We start from the raw sequence: 25,144 nt of genomic DNA, 5'->3' as shown, positions 1-25,144 counted from the left end.
CTAATTTTAAAGGATGGGCAAACGAAATTATTTAGTTTTAAGAGGTGGGCAATCGAAATTTTTTATTTTTAAGAGTGGGCAAACGAAAAAAAATAATTTTGAAGGGTGGGCAAACGTTAAAATGTAATATTAAAGGGTGGGCAAACGAAAAAAATTAATTTCAAAGGATGGGCAAAGACACCTAGGTAAACTTGAATGTCTTATATTTTCTAAAGTATACATTTTTTCAAAATTGTAAAGGGTGGGCAAAAGTGGGCAAACGATGTTATTGCGATTTAAAAAAAAAAAAATTGAAAAAAGTGAAATTTTTGATCTTCGAAAATTTTTGAAAATTTCAAAATTCTAAAGGGTGGGCAAACGTGGGCAAACGAAGTTATTGCGATTAAAAAAAAAAAATTTTGAAAAAAGTGAAATTTTTGATCTTCGAAAATTTTCGAACTTGTTCGAAAATTCATATCTCAAAAACTGGACGTGGGCAAAAAAAACTAATTGGTGGGCAAACATGGGCAAAAAATGGGCAAACGATTCCAGCTTTTAAATTTCAAAAATTCGATTTTTCCGAACCCAGCTTCTTTGAGCTGTTACCGATAACTGCTTTCTACTCCCCACCATCAAGTTCAAAGTGTTTAGGGAAATGAAAACTTGAGTGAAAAGCTCTCAATGAAATAAATAAATAAAAAATAACAAAAAATAGTGTTGCCAACACGGCGACGGAATGGGAATACCCTTCAACTTCAAACTGAAAGGATACAGCGCCATAACATCGTTGAGATGACAGCAAAATAGAAAAGCGGCATTCGGTTTAACGCATGCGCCCTGACGTCACGACTGCAGCGGCAGCAGCAACAGCAACAACAACAACCACGAACAACGACGACAACATAATGTCCAAGTGGAGTTTGGCTTTGCAATTTGATTTTCTACACGATTTTCAGACTTTTCATCTGCGGGCCCCCAAAATAGCAAAAACAAAAAACATGGCAGCGCCTAAATAAATAACTGCATACGTTGCATTCTCTTACTCGCGCTCTCTTTCTCTCGCTCCCACTTCTTTGGGCTTCTCGCTCTCGCTTGCTTAATTATAGACTTTGTATCTAAAAATTTGTATACCCTTACTTGGGCTGCTAAGAAATAATGTTGCTTTTTGTAGTGCTGTATGTAAATTTCAGAAATATTAATATATTTCCACGTTGTTTAATAAATTACTGTCTAATTTTATAAAATTAACCAATACACATATTAATATTACTGATAGGGTGCAGAAAATTCGGCTTTTAGCACTTAACTTCCTCTCTCGTTTTCCATTACTTTGTCGCGTTGTTTTTCGTGTTCTTGTTGCCTTCTCTGTCTTTCGCCGATGTTGTTGTTGTTCTCCAAGCAGGTTCTTCTTGGTGCATTTTTTTTTACAGTTGTTGTTACTCAGTTTTTCTAGATTTTTGGTTTGTTGTTTTCGTTGTCGCGCCCCCTCAGCATCATCATCCCCGCCCTTGTCTGCTTTTCCAGAATTTTCAGGCCTTTTTCCAACTACACTACCTGCTTGCCCCTTTTATCGATATATTTTATCACAGCGGCAGTGGGTCTTATCGATGCTCTCTTGCTCGCACTCGCAAACTTCCTGCCGTTTACCTGAGTCCGCGACCTGTTCCCCATGTTGTTGTTTTTGTTATTGTTGGTTCTCTGTAGCTGTTCGGGTTCCTTGGTTGTTGTTGTACTTGTTGTTGTGGCTCTGGCGATCGTCTCGCAGGGATTTATGTACAAATCCACACAGCCTTCATGCATATGGCCGTGTCTGTTCTGTTCTGTTTTGTTCGGATCGGTGTTTATTAAATTCCACGATGCGTGCACAGACGCGGGTAGAAGTATAGAGTCAGCTCACAGTTTAATTAAATTATTTATAAAAAAAAAAGTGATGTATATTTCCCACGAGTCAACAAATTTCCAGCTATTTAGGTAAAAACAGTATGTAATAATTATGAATTCCGTTGCTTTATTTTGTATTCTCTCTATCATCTTATCATTACACTATGATTTTTGTCGGCCTACTATCTTGGCCACCGCTGTGCGCTTGCATTTTCAGCTTTCAGTGGCTGCAAGGCGGCCGTTTGCCTTCTGCTTGGAAATTTATTTGTCTGCACGCCGATCCCCATTATGTATGTTCATGGGTGTATGTATGTATGAATGTACATATGGTTTGTATGGAATAAGTCGCTTCCTTGTATTTCTGTCCATCTCTTTCTTTCATTCATCCATCTGTTTGTTCTTTTTTGGCGATTAAAATTAAAATTTAATTCCGTCGTTCTGCAGGCTGTTGTAGTGTGTATGTAGTTGTTGTTGTTGTTGCTTGCTCTTGTCTGGCGGCTGCCATTGCCCCGTTTTTTCATTGAGCTTGGCTTTGTTTTACGGACTTCCTTGTTGTTTTCCCACTCCCCTTTGTAGCCCCCCTCCCCCCAAACTGCAATTTTACCACCGCCTGTTGCTGCTGCGCTTAGCAACATTTTGCTTATGTTGCTCATTTGTTAAGTGCAAATTTATTTATGAAATTACCACTACATACACACACCATTTCTGGCTGATTCATATGCACATACGCTCGTACAAACATAATTAACTGATATTATTCATGACCATGACTCCAGTGAATAACGCCGGAATTACCCTTTGTGGACAAGGGTTGAGAGATTCTCACTTTGAGGTACAAAAACCAACTATGTAGGCATTTTTGTTTCATTAAAAAATTTTAAAGACTTCATTTAACGAACATGCAAAGATACTGCATATTTCACCAGTTTCCAAATGTTTTCAAACTGAAATTTTTGTGTGTTTCTAAATCTCACAGCGAGTTGAACCCATTTTTGTTTATCTACTATGTACTTTAAAGCCGACGAACTAAATATTCTTATCAGTGCGACAGCTGAGCTTATGAAGCTGATAATTTACAACGTCTTTATCAGGCAAACGATGAAATGCCAATTTTAGAAAAAGGAATTTCCCTATTTCAACTCAATTAAATGAATGAAATGTGACACAGTTTAATATCTGGGGAGTTCCAAATGTAGAGAAGCTTAGAGTGTCAGTGCTATTTGAATGGGAAATTGTTAGCATCCGCCTCAGAATTTCATGCTCACCTTGACAGTTCTTTAGCTGAAAGCTTAATAAACTGAGATTAACATTTCAGACTGTCTAATGGTTCTATCCCCCCTTTCACAGTCTTTCTTTTTGGTCGTTCTAGATTTCTAGACTTGCGAGCAAACTCTCTGGCAGTTGAGTTACATTTTAAGTTGGCATTAAACCTGTCTCAGCTTTTTCCACATTTCTGCTGTTGCATTTTGCATTTGCCCTTGCTTATCATTTCACTTTTGTTTCAAATGCAGCGTGCACTGATAAGGAGCAGAAAAATCTCTGATTAACAGCAGCCACAAAAAGTGAAAAAAAAGGGAAAAAATTAATCAGACAAATAAATACACGTGACCTGGATCTGGGACTGAAAATCTAAAGAGGGGAACTTAATTAGGACGGTATTTGCTCGTGTGTGTCTGGCTCTGATAAGCTCTCTGGCGGAAAATGTCAAGCGGAAAATGCAAACACAACCAGCAGCAGCCCCATGAGCTGGCTGGATAAACAAACTAAATAAAAATATAAATAAAAATAAAAATAACTTTTCGTACTAATCACCAGTGCGCTGCCGTTGTGGCTCCTACCATTGAATTCCTTCGCATTCGGAGCACAAAGATCCGGAATCATCGGTATCAACAACCTCGTCGAGGTCTCATCCTTCGTCCCAATCCCCGCTTTCCCGCTGCCTATATTTGCTGACCGAAAACCGATTCAGCTGTAATATTTACTGCTGACCGATCTGAGTCGCAGTACAGTGGCCACTCCCTAATGCACATGCGGTTATAAGATGAATGAATTTCAAAAATAGTTTGGAAAGAGCTTTTCAAAAATAACCAATCAATTTGATTGCTCGTTGCAATCTGTAAGATACAATAGTAAGGAAAATCGCAAATTCAACTACATCCCCGATTTAAAGTTTCTAATTCGAGGAAATTCCACTTTGGTCGATTGGGAAAACGAGCAGATCGAATTTCGATAGCTGGGGGCTCTGGGTTCAAAGTTCACGGCGCTTATCAGTGCGCACATCTCGTTCGGACAGCGCCTGAGATTGGAGCCAAATTGCCGTGGCGTGCATTGGCATTTGAACTCGAAGTGTCAAAAGCACGAACCGTTTGAGATTGCCCAAAATGGGAGGCAAGTTTGATGCTCTCGGGCGGTTGACCCACATAAGGAACCAACCAACCAACCCCCTGGTTTCGGCCCTCTTTTCCTAATGGCCAAGTGAAAGTTTTCTCTCTTACAGCTTGGCTCGGCTTAAGTAATTTACAACAATTTACGACAAATTTGCATTGGAGCTGATGAAATTTTCGGGCTGTGGTGTGAAAAAATATGAAAGTGGAAATGAAAATGAAAATGAAAATTGCCCAACGAACGCATTTAACTTTGATTTGCGAGTGGCTGCAGCTGTGCTTAAAGTAAAATGTTTGGGTTATTTTTCAGTATGCAGGTGGGATGGGCTTATTTGCACATGCATACTCGTATGATATCGCTTTCCGCAGGTCCAGACAGGATATGCGCCTCGTCGGGCTGCAGCTGCAGTGCAAAAACTTGGCTACATCCTGCGGGGAAAATGAAACAGTGCTTAATAAAAAAACAAAAAACAACGGCACAAAAAGTGCCACCATTGTCATTGTCGCCTGAAACGTGGCAGAGGAAGTCAAGGGTGAACGACCACAGGGACATCCAGTTGACAGACAGACAGGCGATTCGATTAAACTTTTATGCAAGGTGGAATATTCAGAAAGTCGTAAACTTCGTTTAACCGCCTCTAAGTCTGCTAAAAGTTTCTGAAAGCCAACTAAAATAGTGCAGGCTTTTTGGGAAAACATTCTCAAGAGGGAAAATTATTGTTTGCCACTTAAAATGAAACAGCTAAGTAAGTTGGTGTTATGTTGCAATAGAGAGTATTAGTATATCTTGTTTTAGTATATATAGTATATATATAGTATATATAGTATATATTTGTTTTTATCCCTTCAATTAATAACTAGCATATTCATAATTAATGTGTCATTAGCAAGCCGAGCTTAGAGCACAAAGCCCAGATTCCTGATACCCAGACCACAGACGCTACTAAGCTGGCTAGAAACTGAATGCTGAAAGCGGGCTTAGACCTTTGCAGTTGCTGTTTCTGTTCCTGTTTCGGTTGCCTTAGCCATTCGCCAGACGCCGACGAGCTTTTTGTATATGATTTGACCTTAATTCCCTGGCACATTGCACTTTAAATGCAGGCCGACTGTAGGAAACTGCTCCTTTAAGCGCATTTTGAACTTTGTTTGCGGCTTTCCTCTTTCCTCAACTCGCCAGCTTGTTTTTTGGTTTTGTCGGGCATTTCCGGTTTGTGTGCGAAGACGATGAATAAGACGAAGATGAGGAGCCTGGCTAAGGTCGTACCGGTGAAAGACGCTGGTGGGCCAGGACCTCAAGTGGACAGGGCGGCGGGGAGGTGGGGGGAGGAGCCACATCCTTTGTCTGCCAGTTGGCTTAGTTCGAGCTTCCATGGCACAATGTGCCCGCAGGAAAGTGAGTGTGTGCTAGTCTCTGTTTCTGTCACAAAGGATAGAGGATATTGCTCTCCTCCATGTGAGTGTTGTCTCAGTGTGTGGATGTGTGTGTTAGGTCATTGGCTGCTGTCCTGCTGCCGCTGCATCCTTTTCCCTCCTTGAACAGAACTTTGTGCCAATACATAAATTTTATACTAAAAAATTTGTTTTCTTCCTCTGCTCTTCTCTTGCAGGTAAGTTTCGGTTGAAAACTTTCGGAGTTTAAGGCAACTGGAAACTGTTGCCTGCCCCCGCACATTGCCACTTGACTTTGGCCAAGACCTGGAGGTGGATTCAATTGGTTTCGGTCTGCTTTTTTTCGACAACTTTTTCGACCGACTTATTTATTTATTTATTTATTTTTTCTATGCGGTTTTGTGAACTCATTTGAAATAATTACACGGCTCTAACTCAATGTCTCGCGTTTTTGCCTGGGACGCGTTTATTTTGGTGAACAATTGATTTCCCACACGCGGAGACACAGAAATTGCAAAAATCACAAAGACCAGAAATGGGAAATTCCTTAGTTATTGTTGGATCCGCATAAATACATACATAGGTATCTTAGTTAAGAGTTGAAAATCGCGTGGGCCGATTCCGCGAAGTCAGTTGGAGTTGAGCTCGGTTTTGCAGACCGCGGAGGCTCGTTAGCCTTGTTAACTAAGGCTTTGTAGGTTGGCCAATCCGTTCTGCGAGATTCGTTTCAGATGTGCCAACTGTAATTGGCAAGAAATTAAGTTAGGCCTTAGAACTAAGCTGCATTAGAACTAGAATAGCTTCCCACTTAGCTAAAGTGAGTCGTATTAATTATAGTTACTCCATGCACATATTTGTGGAATTTATTTATGTGGGAAGATCAGCGCCCTGAAAGAACAAAGCTCCAATGAAGTTAGAAATGTATTTATGCAGTTCATACAAAATACAAAGTAGTGATATAAACTAATCATACGTATCATTTTTGCAACGTATATGAATTTTGCCGTATTCCAATGACTAAGCACTTCTAGCTAAAGCAAACTTTTAATGGGTTCTAAAGAGCCGACGGGGGGAAAAGTCGGTACATGCATTATCTATGGGTATATGCATTCCGGCCGAGTCCAAAGCCGCGCTCGTTCCCGTTTTCGTGGCTAAGAGCGCTGCAACCGCCGATTAACTTGGCGGTTGCACATGGCCATTCTGCAATTTCCCGGTGCGTCCCTTCACCCGTCTGAGCCCATTTCGTGACCTAATTAAACTGTTTACTTGCATAATTTCCACGTTAGTTAGTGCGTAATTGCATTAGTTGGGAGTGTTAATAGACCATGCATAACTTTTCGCGCAATTCTCAAATGGCAAACAGACTAAAATTGATGAACAAACTGCCGTGATTATGCTGATGGTGATGATGATGATTAAGGCGCGCCTTCATTTCGGTTTTCTATAGTTGGTTTGGTTTGGCATGGGTTGGGTTGGGTCTGGATCTAGGTCTGGCTCTCTGATTTGTAACTGCAATTGCAGCACACATACTGGCATTCTTGGCACACAATTGCCGTGGCATTTATTGGGTGTTATTGTTGCGGTTTCGCAGTTGACCCACATATTTGCCAATATGTTGCGCAGTTTATGCTGCTAACAAGTCCGGGTGATAAGGGGGGGATAGGTTTCACAGATACCCAACCGACCGATCGAGAGGAAGTTACACCAAAGGTGTCATTATGATTATTATTTATGCATATGTTGTCTGTATCGATTCGTGGGAAAACTGGACCAAAATTAATCTGTCGGATGAAATGCAGAGATGGGAACTAGTTGCCGCACAAACAAGCTCATCTTTCTCTGCGGCTCTTAAAAGCATTAAAATTCGCATAAGTAATTTGTTGTGAGCATAAGTTGGCCCCAAATTGCTTTCAACTTTTGGGGGGCCAAACGTAAACACTTAAATATTCATGGCCAGCTGACGTTGCTATGCAGAAATAAAGGAGCAAAATGAAAACTGTAGGATTCAAGATTTTATAAGATAAAAGATAATTTAGACTGCAATTTCAGTTATGAAGTGAGCAATAAAGTGAATTATAACATCATGTCTTTGTGCTGACCTCTTTTTCGCTGTAAATTGTTAAATGGTCTGCAAAAAAGAATCTGTGGAAAATGCAATGGTAATTGCTGTTATCTTGCTGCCTTCATCCAGCCGCAAAAATGAGAGACAGGCCAGGAATAACAATACCATTTCAGCTGATAAGGCTGCAGGCGGATGAGGCCAAGATGCGGTCGTGACTTGGTGCGCGTTGGCGCTGAAAGAGATTGGGAATCTCTTCATGACTTCGAATGCTAAGTACTGAGTTTGAATGGGACTATGAGTTTTTAGGTACCTTAGTCATAAAGGTTATAAAGCCATTTACCATGATATCTTTTCTAATCTGCCTGAATTTTGATCCTCTTAATCATGGGTCAATGTCTTACCTGCTGAAACTTTCTTTTATCATCTGCAAAACAAGTTACTTCTGGTTTAATTATCTGGATGGCTTATCGTGGGCTTAAGAGGGTTTTCCCAGCAGCAAGCAGATAAGATAAGCGAAGATTTACAGATCTATTGTACTTATTTGAGGCCAGTTGAGATTAACTGGGTTCAAAAGTCGGTATAGGTTTATCTTTAGGATGCTCATTACGTTCTCTTCTAATGCCGTTTACCTGACCCACATTCGATTTATTCGATAACAGCTGTTTGATGACCTCAGCTTAATTAACGCTCTGAATCATTTCTTCTTACGATGCTTTGTTTCAATTGTTAGGTATTTACACGTAATATACCGCTTACTGCCACTCCCCCTTTTCGCCCTCATCTGGCATATGCCACGCCCCTTCGACATCTGCTGCCAATTAGTGGGAAGCTGAAAAAAGCAAAACATCCATGAAATTGCTGCAATTAACTAACAAATTGTTGGGGCAGATCAGTGATTAAAACACGAAAATGCTTTTATTAAGCGAATAAAAAAAACAAAGAAACCAAGGCACAAAAAATGTTTTCAATGCAGCAGCCAATTAACTAAAACAAAAAAACAATTTTCGTGGTTTGTGTGCAAACGTGTTTAATATTAAATACTGTTTAAATTAATAATCCATTAAATGGTGTGGAATAATGCATTTAAATGAAGAAAGGAAGATTGGTTGAGTTGGAAAATTTATGGATTAAGATTGATCATCAGATAAAGTCAATTATTCTGTTGATATAAGGTATCATAATGCAATCTAGCATCAGTTATTGAATTAGACAGAGAGATCAATTAAGACTGTCGTCTGAGGTCAGTTATTGAGTAAGATAAATTACAAAGTTTATTTTGTATCATATTCTATAGACACAAAAGGTCTGAAAATTGCCATAGTGAGAATTTTTAAATGCACATTTTAATGATGATTTTTTGAACACCTTGAGCCTGGATGATCATTACAAAAGTGAAGAACTTGCCCCTGAAGAGCTCACTGCTCTAGTGCAATCTATAAATATTTTCCTTCAGTCATTTTATCATATCATCATAATCATTTTTTCTATATTAAAGTAAACTTTATATAAAAATAATTAGATAAGAGCTTCAAGGGTATGCAAGTGTGGTCGCCTTACATGCAAACATCTCTTCTCATCTAATGAAGCTGCGTATCAGCAATTGTTTGCTCTGGAAAACTGAAGTTCAAACCGATTAAATCACCGATAAAAAACCTCGCAAAAAGCGAAAGAAAAATGAAAACCCGATGGGGTTTTGCTGCCAGCGTCACAGATGGAAGTAAAACTGGTTCCACTTGGGGCCCCACATCATCGATGAGGCAATGTGGCAATGTCGCTGACCAGCTTTTCATTGCACCTTTACTTTATTTTACTTTACTTTACCACACTATACTTTAACTATACTACACTTCACCACACTTACCCCCTGGCGGCTGCCTTTCTCCGCGTGAAAGTAAGTTCGCTTGGCCTTTGTCTTTGGCCGACGGTCGGCGTCTGCGTTTGCACTGATTATGGCAATTGCAATTGCAATTGCAATTGTCGCTGCAAACAATGCGGCATAAAAAGCAAAAGAGTCAAAGAAAATAAAAGCTAAAAAAAAGTAATGAAAAGAAATGCAGCTCGTTGAGCGATATACTCTGGGACGAGGTGTCGTAATTTACAGAAAAAGCTGGCTGAAGAGTTCTGAATATTTATTGAAAAAATTAAGAATAATTGCTGTTAAGTTATAATACTGAATAACTTAAGAATAACTGCATTATCACACTTTCATTACATTTTATAGGTAAAAGATTTTAACTGACTTGATAAAAACGTATCTTTCGTATATTTTTCTGTTGGATTTCTTTGACTTTTCTGACGGAAAAGCTTTAATTTCCTTATGCCTATAAAATAACTGGAATAGAGTATTGCTAGATTCACTAATCCCTGGCTAAATTTCCTTTTGATGTTGATTTTTCTGCTGCTGCTGTCTGTCATTGTCGCCTTGAAACGACATCGTCTGCTGCTGCTGTTGCGTCTTTTGGGTTCAGCGTCTGATTATTGACGAAGTCGACGTCGTCGTTGTCACAATGTTGTTGACATGCCCGCTGTCCCCCGCCGGCGATCCCCAACCCCATCCCCGCCAGCTGCAGCTCCATCGACTCCGCTGTCTCCTCCTCCTCCGATCCGTATCCATAAATCCCAGGCTGCGTCAAGGTGCTCGTGGTGTGCACTGTGTGTGCACTGCACTTGTCAACGCAATTTGTGGTTTTGTTTCAATCTCCGCCACTCTGCCACTCCTGCTCCTCCTGCTCCTCCTCCTCCTCCTCCGGTTTCTCCCCTTTTTGGAGACGTATGCTGGCTACTTGTCATGTATATATATATATATACACGTGTATCTATGGGACTTATATATGTATATGTATGTATATATTACCCGTGTGCGTGTCCATTGCGACCGTGTGTGGCCTGAACCGGGCTTGTCCATATGGGGAGCCATCGCATTTGCATTAAAAATCCATGAGAAATTGATTTTTTCGTTCGGCTTTTCCTCGTGTTGAGATTGTTTTTTGTTTTCGTGCGGCGACTGCGGCTGCTGCAATTAAATAAAAATTATCTGCACGCTTTGGCGATTTGAGAATTCAGTGAACAGATATATATCCAGATATCCAATATGTCGGGTGGCGGGGTGGTGGAGGTGAGTGGTTATATGGATATGGATGGCATTGCATCGGTTATTTGCACTTGTCTGCGATTTGTCCGGGCGCGTTAAATTGATTTGCGCGTATAATGATGACCAATTGACTTTGATTCAGAGGCGATAACTGGGTGCAGCGTTTATGACAGTTTTTCAAGCGTTTCTTTGTGATAATTTTGCAGGTTTTGCTTTCGATATTGTTTGCCATTAGTATTTATAGAATTTATTATGAAGTAAACAAACCATAAATAAAGCCACAAATGATCATTGCGCATTTGCTCTTGAAAATTTCTTTGTTCTAGTCTTATTTTTAGAAGAACAAATATTTGTAGTCTATTTTATGCTTGCAAATATCATTTTTCGTATTTTAATGATATATTTAATAATATTTTCGTCATTAATGAGCATTATTTGCAGAAAGGTTTATTTGTACATTTTATGTAGTATTTATAGTAGTATAGTAGTATAGTATAAATGTATCATTATTTAAATCCATATATATATTGAAATTTTCATGTAGGTGTAAATTCAATGACAATTTGTGAAATAATTTGGGTTAACTGGGTCACCTTGAAAACAATTTGTGAAGGTCGAAAATTAATGGTTTTGCAGCGGTATTTTCTTTGCACAGTAACCAACTTCCGTTGATAAGATCCTACGTGTTTGTAGAGCACCGGAAACGGAATAGAAAACCCAGCCGAAAATTTAACAACTTTGCGAGCGAAACTTATCAGAGTGTGTGTGCATAAACATATTTACTTTTTACATGTGGACGTAAGCACGACTTGGGGCCATAATAAAAGTTTTGCGCCAATATCCGTTCCAAATTGCCGGGGCCAAAAGTAAACGAAAGAAAAGAAAAACTAAAATTGAAAGTGCGCCATGGTAAATTTGACTAATGGGGGTTTTTCCTGCATTATACACTCACTCCCTGATGGATAACCTTTGGCCACTCACTCAACGTAATCGAATCGACAAATTCTTGGCATTTCCAAAATCAGTTGGAGTCGTCGGTGGGCGGAATGGGCGGAATTTGTGGCCCCTTGAAACTTGGAAACTAGAACGGAACTGAGCAGCCTTTGTTGCATTAGCAAAATTGAAATAACAACAGCAGCAATCCTACATATGTATGTGCATATATAGTGTGTGGCATGCCACACAAGGTGGTATATGCCACACAAGGGCACATATAACCCGAATTGGGGTCGTGGTCGTACCATCAGAAAGGGAGGCTCGAAACATTTCTCAACAATTAAATTTCTGGTCTGCCGCTTAGCGAGTTGCCCTTTGACATTTGCATTGGTGCTTGGGATCTGGGATCGGGAGAGATGTCAAAATACAGAGGACCTCGCATCTTTTTTCTTTTTGCCATTAACCCGAGCATTTTGCGATTACGGTCCCGACAGCTCGAAAAGCCATTTTCACATGTCGCTTTTAAGTCGCAAAAGCAACAGCGAGGTTTAAGCCTAGTTAATTGTACAGTGGAAAGCATTTTAAACTGCGTGCTTTATAAAAATATGATTGCTGTAAAATATAAAATATACTTGATATCACTATAAGATACTTATGTATTCCGTTCCGTGTATTTCAAGGCCTTGAAAACGTAAAAAGAATCATTTATTTGGGTTTCAAATATTCGTTTGAAAGATCCAAACTGTCGAGCGCTCGACTTGTCGAAAATAATTTAAATCTCGATCGGTTAGCCTGACAGCTCCATTGCACATTCGCGTTGCCCGGCTCGAGATCTCTCGACATGTCAGCAGAAATAAGCCAGCTTACGAGCCACGACACAGAGAACCCGGTCGAAAGGGGAGAAGCAGGGCAAGAACCAACCAGACGACGAATGCCACAGAACACGTAATGATGATAAACGCGGGATGCAAGAAGTGGCCGAGTGGCTGGCGGAGGAACCTCTGCTGGAATGGAGGGTGAAATGGGAGGCTAGGTGGCTGGGTGGCTGGGCGACTGGGTTTGGTTGGAGGTGCCTGTTCTTTAACCCATACAGCTCGGTGACATAATCGGCACAGTTGGCCTGGCAACAACTGTTTTGCCAGCGCTTGTTGTTACCACACAGTCAGCTGGAGGGGCTTCTCAATGGGGCCGAGTGTGGGGGTGGGATGGCGGGGATGGGGATGGGGATGGGGAGAAAAGGAGCACTTGGTATTAAAATAAACATACACTTATGTGCGTACCGCTTGCGGACTTCCGATGACGAATGGGACATTTTCTCGATTTTGTATACCTTTGTGGGATTTTCGAGAAAATTATACCCTAGTCGGTGCTTAGGAGTTGCGCTGGGCAACGAACGATTTCCAATTAATTATTTGCATAGCTTAGTACCGAGAAATGCGAGCGACAGGTATAATTGGAAGGAACACATTAAATATGATTCAGGCAGCTTGACGGTTAATTTGTATAGGGGGTATAGGGGGTACACAGGGTACAAAGGGAGCCTCTCTATCGATAGGGGCAATCAGCGTAATGATGCTTTTCCCGGGCAATCGATAGCCCTTGGATGATTGGCTTGTATAATGCGGAGAGGTAACGGAAGTTACAATGCTATACCTATGGTTACCAACTGCCAACTGGCAACTGGCAACTGCCAACCAACCAATGTACGAATCAATATTCACGCACACTCGCTTAGTGGCCCCCATCCTTGCTTGGAGCGGGGTTTTCTTTTTCCCTGGAATCGGAGATTGGAGGTCATGCCGTGTCTGACCCAAAACTGCACGCTTTCTGCCCGTTATGTGTTTGCTTTTTGGTCTGTGACCTTTGACATCCGACTGCTTTGGCAGCTACGTATTTGAGCCCGGGTTGATTGACATAATTCGACCGAACGCCTTGATTTGGATTTGAGTTTTTGCGATGGATTGAATGTTATGGAATGGAATGGAATCGATTTCGTTGAAATGTCAATCGAAACTCTGGCGAAATGTCATTGAACCATAGTGGTGTCGATCGGGGGGGCGTACGCTTAGCGTGTGGGCGTGGTCGGGCAAGACATTTGCCTTGGCCATTTTATGGCTTCATTTCAATTTAACATTAATTGGTGAATGTTGCTGATTGTTGCTGCTGTTGTTGTTGCGCCTGCATTTTCATAGTTTCGCCTGCGGCCGGCAATCAACAAGCAGCTGGCATCTCTCCCGCTCTCTTTCTCTGGCTACACTGAGAGAAAAACTGGCTGTGAAGTCATAATTAGTAGTAAGTAGTTGGAACCAAACTTAAAACTAGTGGGAAATAAGAATTGAGACCCATAGTCAGAAGATTGATTAAAGATTAAAGATCTATTTATATTCGGCGTTAACTGATTCTCAAGGTGTAGTTTTCGATTGGTTTCCTTTTCCCCAGGTGTACTGCCTTATTTTCCTTTCGCTCCTCCGCGTCCTGCCCTCCCCTCCACTCACCACACCGCTCCACCATGCCGCCCATGCTCCACTGGCTCGGCTGTGCCTGCGTTTTGGCCATGCAGATTGTTTGCTGGCTGGAACATTTTCAATGCATAATCAACAGCAACAACATCCAGCTACGTGACGAATTACGTGCAAAATTGCTACCCAACAGCCACATCGACGAGCCAAGTGTTGCCCTTTGTGCAGCTGCCGTTGCTGCTGCTTTTGTTGTGGCTGTGGATGTTGCTGTTGCCATGACGTTTCGCTGCTTTTTATTAGTTTTATTTCATTTGCGATTCAAAGACCTTTTTCTAATGCGCAAAAAACATATTCTCTTTGCGCTGGATCACCACTTGGAGGAGTGTCACGTACATTGTATACAAAGTTTTATTGATCCTCCCCTCCAGTCTTTTTTCGGCTTAATTCTCAGCTGATAGTTTTGTTTGGGGAGTTCTTCTTTCTGGTACGCATAACGCATAATTTTTGAATCAAATTGCAATTTTCGTGGCTGCCAGAGGTAACACCCCTTCTTAACTTCTTTTTTTTTTCTGATTTTTCCTTGGGATCCACTGAGTGGCTGTTGCGCTTGCAGGTGAAATTGTGTGCAGCGTAACATATTATTAAATTGCCTTGATTGTGGCCAGAGAGCCATCGCTCGGAGCTCCGGAGCCGGGCTGGTCAGAAAAAAAAAAAAGAAAAAAAATAGCCAATTTGAAACCGCCCGAGTATTTCCTGTCGTGTTGCCGCTGTTCCTCTCCGCTGGCCGGCAATTAAAGTGTGTAAACATGGCCGACAGAGCGGGCCAAAAGTGAGCTAAATCGACTGTCGGAGTGGCAGACGTTTGATCATAAATCTTAGAGTGCTGCCAAAAATAGAGTCATTCTTTCGGAGGGGGGATACAAATGGAATGGACTCGATTCAATTCAATTCGATCCGATGCGAACCGATCCAATGGATGGATGGATGCATGGCTGCCTGGGCATGTTCAGAACAGCAGAACAGGAACGAAAAGAGCGATAAAGACCAAAAATAAACCCGCCACACACATGCAGCAGACAACAAAGAAAACGAAGGAGCCTCAAAAATGGGGAGGTACTGCATTCGAAAGCAAAAGAAAACTATTTTCGTAGCACCGATCTGGAAATACTCTGGGCTATGTCGGGGAGTTCATTAGAGTTCGGTAATTAAAGGTGATTGATATCGTTGAGTAAATAAAGGGCACCTAAAGTATTTTAAGGATCAATATATTTAAACTCATTTTAAGTGGTAAGGGAAATCTTTTAGCTGCAGTATAATCCCCATCTATAGGCAACCCCATATGTGAGCATTTTGGTTCCATTACTAGAGCTCCATTTCATTTACGGGAATACCTTATCGCAGTTATCGGAATTATCGCTTATTGGTAACGCCACAAAGTAAGGGTATCGAAAGGTTTTTGCCGCTCTAATGATTGATCTACGATTAGTTGAGCAAATGGAGGTTCTTCCAAATGCCCTCTGGAGCGGTGGGGATTCGGGTTGGAACCGATCCCAACCGAACTGAACCATTTATATGGGTCAATAGACTGACGATCGATTGATAATGGCTTGTCAGATAATTGTTGTGCCAGTTTTTCCCTTTTCCAATTTAAAATTTACTTCTTTGCCTTTTTCGTCATAAATAGAACTTATAGATAAAGTTTCTTCATCAACTTTCAGGAAAGTAGGAAACCTCTCGCTTAGATTTATTTATTGTTATAAAATAGGCGATAGCTTGGCTTAGTTACTCTATTTCCTTGCTTTTAGTCGATGTGTTTATTATGTCATAACGATTTTAGTCACGCATCTGTGTCGACAATTTTCATAACTTTTTCTTTATTGTTTTGCTTTCTTAGCTTTTCTTTAGCTTTGTTTCTGCTGCGTTTGCTTTCGCACCTGCAATGTAACGCCTTGGTTTTTCTACACACACTTTTCCACTCGCCTTTCATTTGGCCAAATTATGTCACTTGTTGTTTAAATGCTTATTTAAACAGCGCCAAAAAGTTTCAATTTCCGTTTGCTCATTAGGCCGAGGCGTGCTGTGTGTTTTTGGGCCGTTTCGAAGCAGTTTACAGGGGGATTGGGAGGTGGAGGAGGGCCAACATAATTAAGCGCTTTCCGACCAACTACGGGCCGTCAGAGGAACCGCCCACACGCAGCGGCAGAAATAACTTAATGCCCCATCAAACTAGCTGCGATTTCGTTTCGCCTATGCTGCTGCACATGCAAATACCCTGGAGTATGGCAGAAAAGAAGGGGTTATGAACAGTGGGCAGTGAAAAATGCCAAGTGATAATGCTAAAACTAATTTTAAGTGTAAGTGTAATGTAAACTATGCATAAAGAAGTACATTTATACATTTTAACAAGGGTAACATCTAGTCTTAACATTTTTCTATCACTACGAGTATTACCTATTTTCTCTTTGCGGATGATTTATTCTTCCCTTCTAATATTTTTTGGGTGCTAATGAGTTTAACAACCTGTGGCCATTTATGACGAGAAATTCGAAAATGGTAGTTGAAAATGAATTGGGAATACCGAACAATGGTTTAGTCACCGCAAAGTAGATGAATCAGCTTGAAAACCCAGCGAAACTCATTGCTTTCATTTCGACAGCTGAAGATAGATACTAGCATCTTTTAAGTTAACCTGCCTGTTTTCCCCACTGCGCAACTTGCTTCTTATCAAAGTCCAAAAGTGTTATCGCACAATGAAAAAAACAAAAAGTGCATATCAAACTTGTGAACCCATGACATCATATACCCAGAGCTAAAAGAATAGATGATGAAATGGTTATGGCACATGCAGTACTTCAGTGTCTTATTTTTGCTGACCGTTCCCAGATCCATTTAGAGGGGCAGAATAATTAAATGCCATCTATTGAGAAGATGGTGATGTAGATGATGATGATGATAATGGGAGAATGGCTTCTATAGTCGGGCCGGGCAAATATCGTTCCCTTCGTTCTCCACTGTTTATTTCTTTTATCTATAAGCTTGTCATTAGTTTCATAATCACGCATACTGGCAGCAAAAAGTCGTGCCCAGCTCAACCCAGCACTTGGCATTTGTTTATTAAAATTGCTGAAAGCAACGCGAGCGATAATGACGTTTGGCCGTAAAAGCCAAGAAATTAGCATATTCATGCTTTCATTACGATGACAAACTGCAGTGAGGCGGTGATGGAAGCAGTTCGTTTTTTTTATGCCACTAATGCATCCCAGCCAACTAAGGGTCCAAAAGTGAGACAAAACAATGCACCAAATCGGAGCAGACAACTTGGTAATGGAGGCTACCACTGCAGGAATAGAAACACTCCACGAATGAAAAGCGAAATGGGTTGTTGTTTCTCCATCTTGGCACGCCGCGTGCTTTTTTTATTTTTAGACAAAAAACGAGGAGGGTAAAAACTAAAAACGAATACTACTGTCAGTCGGCAAAGGAAAATCCATAAACTGAGGAACATAATGTAGCCAAAGCTTGAGGAAATCTAGCCACGCAAACGATCAAAGGGTTCCGAAAATACTCTTCTTGGCCAATAGAAGTTTTCAGCGCTGGGAACTAACAATAAATAAAGTGGATTCTAAAGAAAATATAAATTGTCGTTATATTTAAAGTTATGATAAGATATAAGCAAAGACTTCCTGACTTACATTCTCTTTAAACGAAATTTTTATTTATGGCATTAGAATGTTGATACGTAGTTTAAAGCAACCAGATATTTGGCAGGCTTACAAATAATCCGATAAATAGATAAATACTACTTATTTATACCAGTTTGGATGACTAGAAATATACCCCTTTTTTTTGCGTAGAGTCTTTGCAAAAAAAGTAAGAAAACGTGCTCAAGAGCAGCTCAGACGTTTGCTTTTTGCCAAGTAAACTAAATACACTTTTTCTGTTTGTTTGTTTAATTTTAGTCAGCTTTGTTTTGGTCGCCTGGGTGCTGGAGTAGTGCAAATTTGTTTGCCAAAAAAGCAGCTGGGCAAGGCGAGCCGATGGCAAAAATATTGTTCGAGACGTGCGGCTGCATAGGCAAACAAAAAATCCAAAAAACTGGCAAGATCACAGGGAGCAGTGCCGGACAAAAAAGTATAACTTCCATTGTTCAGTTTGGACATGTGTTTTGTACAAAAAAAAAATAAAAATACAATACAATATAAGACCAAACTAACAGCGACACCAAACAGGCTGCTTTTAAATGAAATTTCTGCTGATTATGTAACAAACCGAAAGCGAGTGTGGGACAAAGAAAGAGCTATCTTTGTTGTTTTTCCAACCGGGTGCTTAAAGAAAAGTGGTTAAGAAATTGACGAGCGGCAATTTGCATAAATGGAATTAGTGAGCCGCCGCTAACAAGGCTTAAAAAACCCAGCCCAGACCCAAAAACTCTTTGACCCTGCCAGTCGATAACAATAAGTTGTATCTGAAAGATATACAATCCTGCGCTCTGTAGATTTTACGTGTAGATATATATTTTTTACACGTACACGTGTTCTAATGAATTACTTATGTTCTGATTTAAATGCACATCTCCTTGCAGTCCAAAGATCGTTCACGAATGAATGTATCTGAGCTAGTTTCATGGATAATTTGTTGCTTATGTGTATACATTTTACTTGGCTTGCTTATTTTTTATGCTCCGCAATTTGGATGTTCTCTTTTGGCCATTCTTTGTGCTTGAATTTCGCTGGCAAAACTAGTTTTTTTCGTGAATGTTTTTTGAAGTTGTCTCAATGAGAGTTTCATTCTTGAAATGCAAACAGCTGTGTGCCAGAGACATGTGCACAGATACAGATACAGATGCGGATATGGATACAGATACGAATACGAATGCGAATGCGAACACTGAGATACAAGCACTCAGATACAGATACATCCACGGCATGTGAATGGGCATGGGAAGCATGAGGAGAGCCCGGCATTTCGCCCATCAGCTAACCCAGGCACAGACCGCAAATTTAACCATAAAATATGGTAACGAAACACCTGCTCTTACCTGCGCAAAAAAAAAGTGTCGTCTGTCCGCCCTTCTCACCTGAGTGTGTGCGTGTGTATGTGTGTGGCTGCCATTGTTTCCCTCCGGTTTATTGTTTAATCTGCCATTGCACTTTGCTGGTTCTTGCATTTATTTGGCATGACACTCGAGGGGCGACACTGCAGTTTGAATATTCCACTAGCACTTCTTCGCCCTACTCAAATTTCAAATGCTACGGATGAACAAGAAGTGGAACTATCTATTTCTGCACTTCAACTGCACTTCTCCACTGTCGCCGCATGTAAATAGAGCCCCTACTTTGCTCCATTCACTCCTCCCCTGCTGTTGACGACAGGCAAACTCGGAGATTTATGAAAGTTATAAATATAGTGAGCCAGCCAGCCGACCAGTCCCCTGTTGCCACCGAATCTGGAGCAAACGAAGAAGCAGATGCAGCTGCCATTTGTACTGGGAGCAGACATCCGAATTTGATCGAAAACTTTGCCCGCAGAATGTTATTTTTAAAGTTTTGCCATCGTTGTCGCATTGAGTTATGGCCCTACTTTCCTGGTTAACCGCAGCACTGCAAATGATTATGGTAATCTTCATAACGCACTACAATAAGTTGTGTCAACTTAATATTTAAGAAGGTACAGTTCGAATGAAGTTAGATTGATACTAGATACTATAGTTAGATTTCGGCAAAGTTCAAAGTACATCCTAGTACACTTGGTTTCCCCCTCTGCACAATTGATTTCTGTGTTTCCATTCCCGCTGACCTTTCGACTCTCGCTGCCTGTCGCTTGTTGCTCTTCACACATTGGACCCCGTCATCCGCAGACCCCGCGGTAAACTCAATTAGAGGTGCAGCCAGACGCTAAAAGCCTTGCGAGAGCTCATTTGGCGGGCGGCTGTCGCCCACCTGGGCTAATCAAATGAGTGCAACGAATACGTGGGTTACTTTGGTGTAATAATCAAATTAATTTGCATAAGCTGCGATGCGACCCCGTGACATTAAACCGTTGCGGTTGCACTGCTGCCACATCCATAGGCTATGGTCAGGTCACCTCGGTTGCCCTGATTTCAGAGCCCTACCCTTGATGGGGGGTCCTGCTGCAGTTTTTAGCATGCAATCGCGTTGGAAGGGGCGCTACATGTTTGCCCTTTGCGTTAGTTTGAAAATTTATTGTAATGCGATTGTGTTGGCCAACTATGGGTCTCGTTCTGGGCTGTTTGCTAGCATGCAAGGCAAACCGGCGAAAATCGATGCTTTGAGGGCACTGTCATGCAACGGGGAGGTAACTATATATAATGGAACATACTTTTACGCCCATTTCCCCACAAATACCGGCTGCATTTCTACACTTCACAAAATCAGCTTGCCATGTACAGAACATTTAGATACAATTTTTGTAGGTTCAGATATCCTGATTTCTTTGAGTGCGGCGAAAACCTAAATACACAGACACGAAAATTGATTTCCCTAAACAACAGCAAAAGTACAAAACCGAAGCCGGCACCGCAGATACAGATACAGATACAAATGCAAATACAAATACCAGCACAAACTCTGGGGTCGCGCCATCAAAGATATCGTATCTCATGGATGCCTCTTATAGTATCTGTGTATAGCTACATTTTCAATGTACTCCTTTTTTTTTTGCCAGCTTTTTTGGTTGGCCCGTCGTAATGTGCTTGGTTTAGTTTTGAAATTGAAATGTATGCAAATAGTGGCATGTTGCCTTTGAAAATCGATAAATTCTTTGATGGCAGAGGGCACAGCTGATTGCATGTGAAGTAGTCACGCAAATAATGGGGGACATGGGGGTTTTAAAGCCCTCCAAGCTGTTGTATCAAATAATCAAGATTTATGCGATTTGTTAATGAATTCTCGCCACCATGCCCCAAAGGGAAATAAAGTACCAAAAATGGAAAATGTTTCAATTGAATGTTGAGTAATATGATGGCCCTAGATGGGTAATAGTTGTTGGGAGGATGGTGGGACTTTTCTCATGGCTACACGCATATTGTGTAAATATTTACTCCGATTCCAATAGTGATCACATCTCGAATTATTTGTTTGCCTTTGTTTCCCCCCAATGTTTGTTTGTTAATTGAATTCAATTTGGACAGCAGTCAAATGACAAACTTTCATTATTATTAATCAGGCCGGGCTTAATCAATTTAACCCAGTTTATTCTCGGCTGCTGCTAACGGGTGGGTGGTCCCATTGTTCGAGTAGTAAATGTGGCCTAATTAAAGCTACTAATAATTGTATGATAAATGGATTCATAACTAGTAATTCCCTAGTTTTAAGACATTTGATTTAATACAGTTTAGTTAAATACCAAAGTTGTACCCATGTGGGCTTAATATATTTGTCAGTTCAATAAGTATAACTTCGTGTTGGCTAACAAGTCCAAGCTTCAATGCCAAATGATGATGCCAAGCTGTCCAGAGCTCATAGACAGGACTGTACATCAAGCCAGAAGATATGTCTGTACATATCTAAACAAAGTTGCAGCGCTAATTTGAAGCCAGCAAACAGAGAGGCAGACAGGGCGAGAGTGATGAGCATTTGCCATTTCACCTTGCAACGCGCCCAGAGTCTGGGTGGTGCACCACACCACCCAATGGCTGCCACCCACTGCCGCCCACCGCCCCCTGAAATTCTGTCTGCAGTGCACATTTTCAAGAGCCACCCCCTTCGGTTGCGCCCATTCAGCCCACGCAAAAGGGGAGCAAGTTTAAATGCAGCGAGCAAAAATCAATGCAACCCCAGAGCAGCCCCACCATGCAACCCCCCGCCCCCTGGAACCCCTTCGAGCCCCTTTGGCACCTCCGTCGGTAGAGTACATTAAAAAAAAAAGAAATCCATTTGCCATGTTTGTGAGTGGGCGTGGACCGGCGCCATGCTGGTTTATTAGATTGCCGTAAATAAGTTTACGATGTGCCCGAAAAAATAGCCAACAAAACTTGTATTAGTTGTATTAAAAATAAACTACCGGGGTCACAGCACCAAAACCCACATGCTAATGAGAAAATCGTTACTGGGCGCAATTTTCCACCATTTTTGGGATATAATTAACCCTCTAATTATGCGATTACGTACAAGTTGTCGATCTTGGTGCAGTAATTTGAGGCAGGATGGAAGGTGACACGCTCCTAAGACTTCCAAGGGAAAACTAATTACACTTGGAGAAAAGGAAAGCCAAGATAAAGTGCAATGTTTTTTTCACTGCACTGCAGCGGAGACAGAGCGGAGCCATTTCCTCATTTGAAATTCTAGAAAACCAAGAAGTTGCAGAGTAATGTATATATATATATATATATATATATAGAAGAAAAGGGCGTCCCAAGGCAAGTGTGAGCCACTGAGATGTTGGAAATGAGCAATTTCTTTGGCATTTACTTTGAAATTGTTTTGCTTTAGTTTTCTGCTTCTGCCATTTTGCTGCTTGTTTTCTTTGCTTCCCCCCCGCTAACTGAGAAAACTTTTCCTTTATTGTTTTCCTTTACTTGCATAACATAATGGCTGAGCTGAGTTGTAGCCATTTTCAAAAGCATTGTGTGAATTACCAAAAATAGGAAAAAACCGAAACCATAACCATGTGCATTTCCATTAAATATGTAATTTTCAATTCCATTTTCACTTGCAGCACCGACGGCACTGAATCTCCCATACTGGCTGAAGACGGTGGCGATGGTCATGATAAACCGCGATTGCGCTACGGGGAACTAGTGATACTCGGGTAAGTCCAAGTAAATAATAACAATAAGGTTGTTCTTGACGTAAAGTACATTGTTTATACTATAATTATACGGCAGAGTTTGCCGCTTGCCAAGTGCTGAAATGGGCACTTCAAGTCTTTGAGTTCTTTCTTCTTCGATTTAAAGCCTTTTCCGGGGCTATTTAAAATAAAACAAAGGCTAGTTCAATAAAGTACTCAAGTCAATTAAGATATTGCAGTTTTTGCAGCTTACTTTCGCTTTCTCTTAAGTACTTGAAAGGATTTACCCAGTATGCTAAGATCATTTACCTAATTGATGAAGGTTAAACAAAGACTTTAGGTGTATTTAAACATATAAATGCTGCTTGTGGGTTTGATAATCTTATAATTAGCTGAATCAATAGTAATACTCTCGAATTATGTCACTTTGCTGATTAACATCTAAGCAGCTTAAACGGATTACCTACTTTAGCATACGAAGATCAGAGATTTGCTAACCAGTTACATCTGACACCAGCTAGCCAACAATCTTTTGACAACCTATTACCGTCCATCTCGGAATCATAAATTAAGATTCGCTGCACTTTTATGGGATCTTCAGCCGAACCGCGCGCACCTAAAAGACCCACCGATTCCGGCCACCAGCTCCAATCAGTCAAACGCGGCTCCATCCAATCCGCCGCTTACAGAAGTTTAAGTGCTGGCTCTGTAAGCATAAAGCTAGAGACACATAAATTTGATCCACGCAGCGGTCCGCCGGCGGAGATTGATGATTCTGGCCAGCAGCTGGGACGGATGATTGTAAATCTTGTTGGTGGCCGGCGGGAGGGGCCAACCGGCTAACCGCTTGACATTGTGCTGATTGGCAGCGCTTTGGCGCTGACTCACAGCCAAAGAGCGACTCACAGACTCCGGGAATCGGTCGGTCTCCAGGCTTGAGTCATTAGCCGAAAGCGTTCCGAGCTCGAGCTGCAGTTCCAGTTCTTTATGTGCCAGTTGTTGTTGGCATTTGTTATCTTAACACTTTTTAATTGGCCATAGGACAAAGGCGGGGCTGGACAAAAATTAAGGGAGCGGAGACCCTGTGTAGTTCCTCATCAATTCCCCATTTATCACGACAACCATGCTGGTCCCCCGAGCAACATGTGGTCACTCATTGAGGATTCCCCACTCCATGGTCACGATGTGTGTGATATATGATAGACAACCGGACGATGATTGCTGGACAACAAACCTCGGCGAAAGATGCCGGACTCGTATAAACGAACACTTGGATTGTTGTCAGCAAATCTGAAACTCTTAATTGTTGTCATCAAAATGAGACATAACCAATTAACGAACTGAAAAGCACAATGCTGGCCAAATGTGGGCATGAATAAATCCAAAAACCAAAGTAGCCTCACATTTACAAAGCAAAAGGTCAACATGTCCCGAGGGTTCAAACGTGGTGGTGCTGTAAACATGGATTGGATTTATGTTTTTCATTAGTTTCACAGGTACTAACCTTCGGTTCTGGGAACTTTACATCACGCACGGAAAGATGATTGTTCATGGATAGATAGATCAGTTCAAAGGAAAAGATTTTGGAGAATTTCCTAAATTCTTATTTTTATTACCAACACGGAGGAACATGCTTGCTTGTCAATGAAATCACATAAAATATTATTATTGGCATTTTATGTCTGATCATTAAGTGAAATAAAAAGAGGCATTAAGAAAGCTATGAAAGGAACCTAGAAAACAGAATATTTTAGTACAAAAGTACCCTTCTTATAGCTTTATTCTAATTTGGTAAATCATAAAATTAAAAGTCATAAATATGCACTAAATTTTAAGGAGAGAACGACGATGACCATGAGCATATTAACACTTAAATTCATTTAGCGATTAATCTTAAAAGATTAGAATGTAGCCATTAAACCTTATTGTGTGGCTCATTTTGTTTCCTAACTTTTAATGTTTGGACACATCTGCCATGGGGTTTTGTCCCTTAACAAAATGAGACACCTTTTGCAGCCATCAACACTATCGATCCCAGAGTCAATAATATATCCATTTATTAGAACAGACATCCATGGGCAATTGCGTGGTTTGTGGTCTAGCTAATGTAGCAAAAAGACCGAAATAGCCGAGGGAAAACAAAAGCTAACCCGCAATTCTTTGAGTTATTAGTGGCCATTATCTGGGCGAGGCAGGGAAGTGTGCTCTGCCCACT

The 25,144-nt window shown here is 41.0% G+C and overlaps 1 protein-coding gene across 1 annotated transcript in view; it reads left to right on the top strand.

Moving 5' to 3' along the window:
- LOC117142904 (protein pellino) overlaps nucleotides 1-25,144 on the top strand; it is a 31,294-nt gene that overhangs the window by 3,233 nt on the left and 2,917 nt on the right. Inside the window, exon 2 of the mRNA XM_033307186.1 lies at nucleotides 22,858-22,950. Coding sequence (XP_033163077.1) covers nucleotides 22,858-22,950 — 93 coding nt within the window. The remainder of the gene's footprint in view (nucleotides 1-22,857; nucleotides 22,951-25,144) is intronic.

Source organism: Drosophila mauritiana, chromosome 3R (genome assembly GCF_004382145.1).
Source record: "Drosophila mauritiana strain mau12 chromosome 3R, ASM438214v1, whole genome shotgun sequence".
Taxonomy (NCBI): domain Eukaryota; kingdom Metazoa; phylum Arthropoda; class Insecta; order Diptera; family Drosophilidae; genus Drosophila; species Drosophila mauritiana.
Note: the sequence above shows the minus strand (reverse complement) of the source record. Positions and strands in the feature narration are given on the sequence as shown.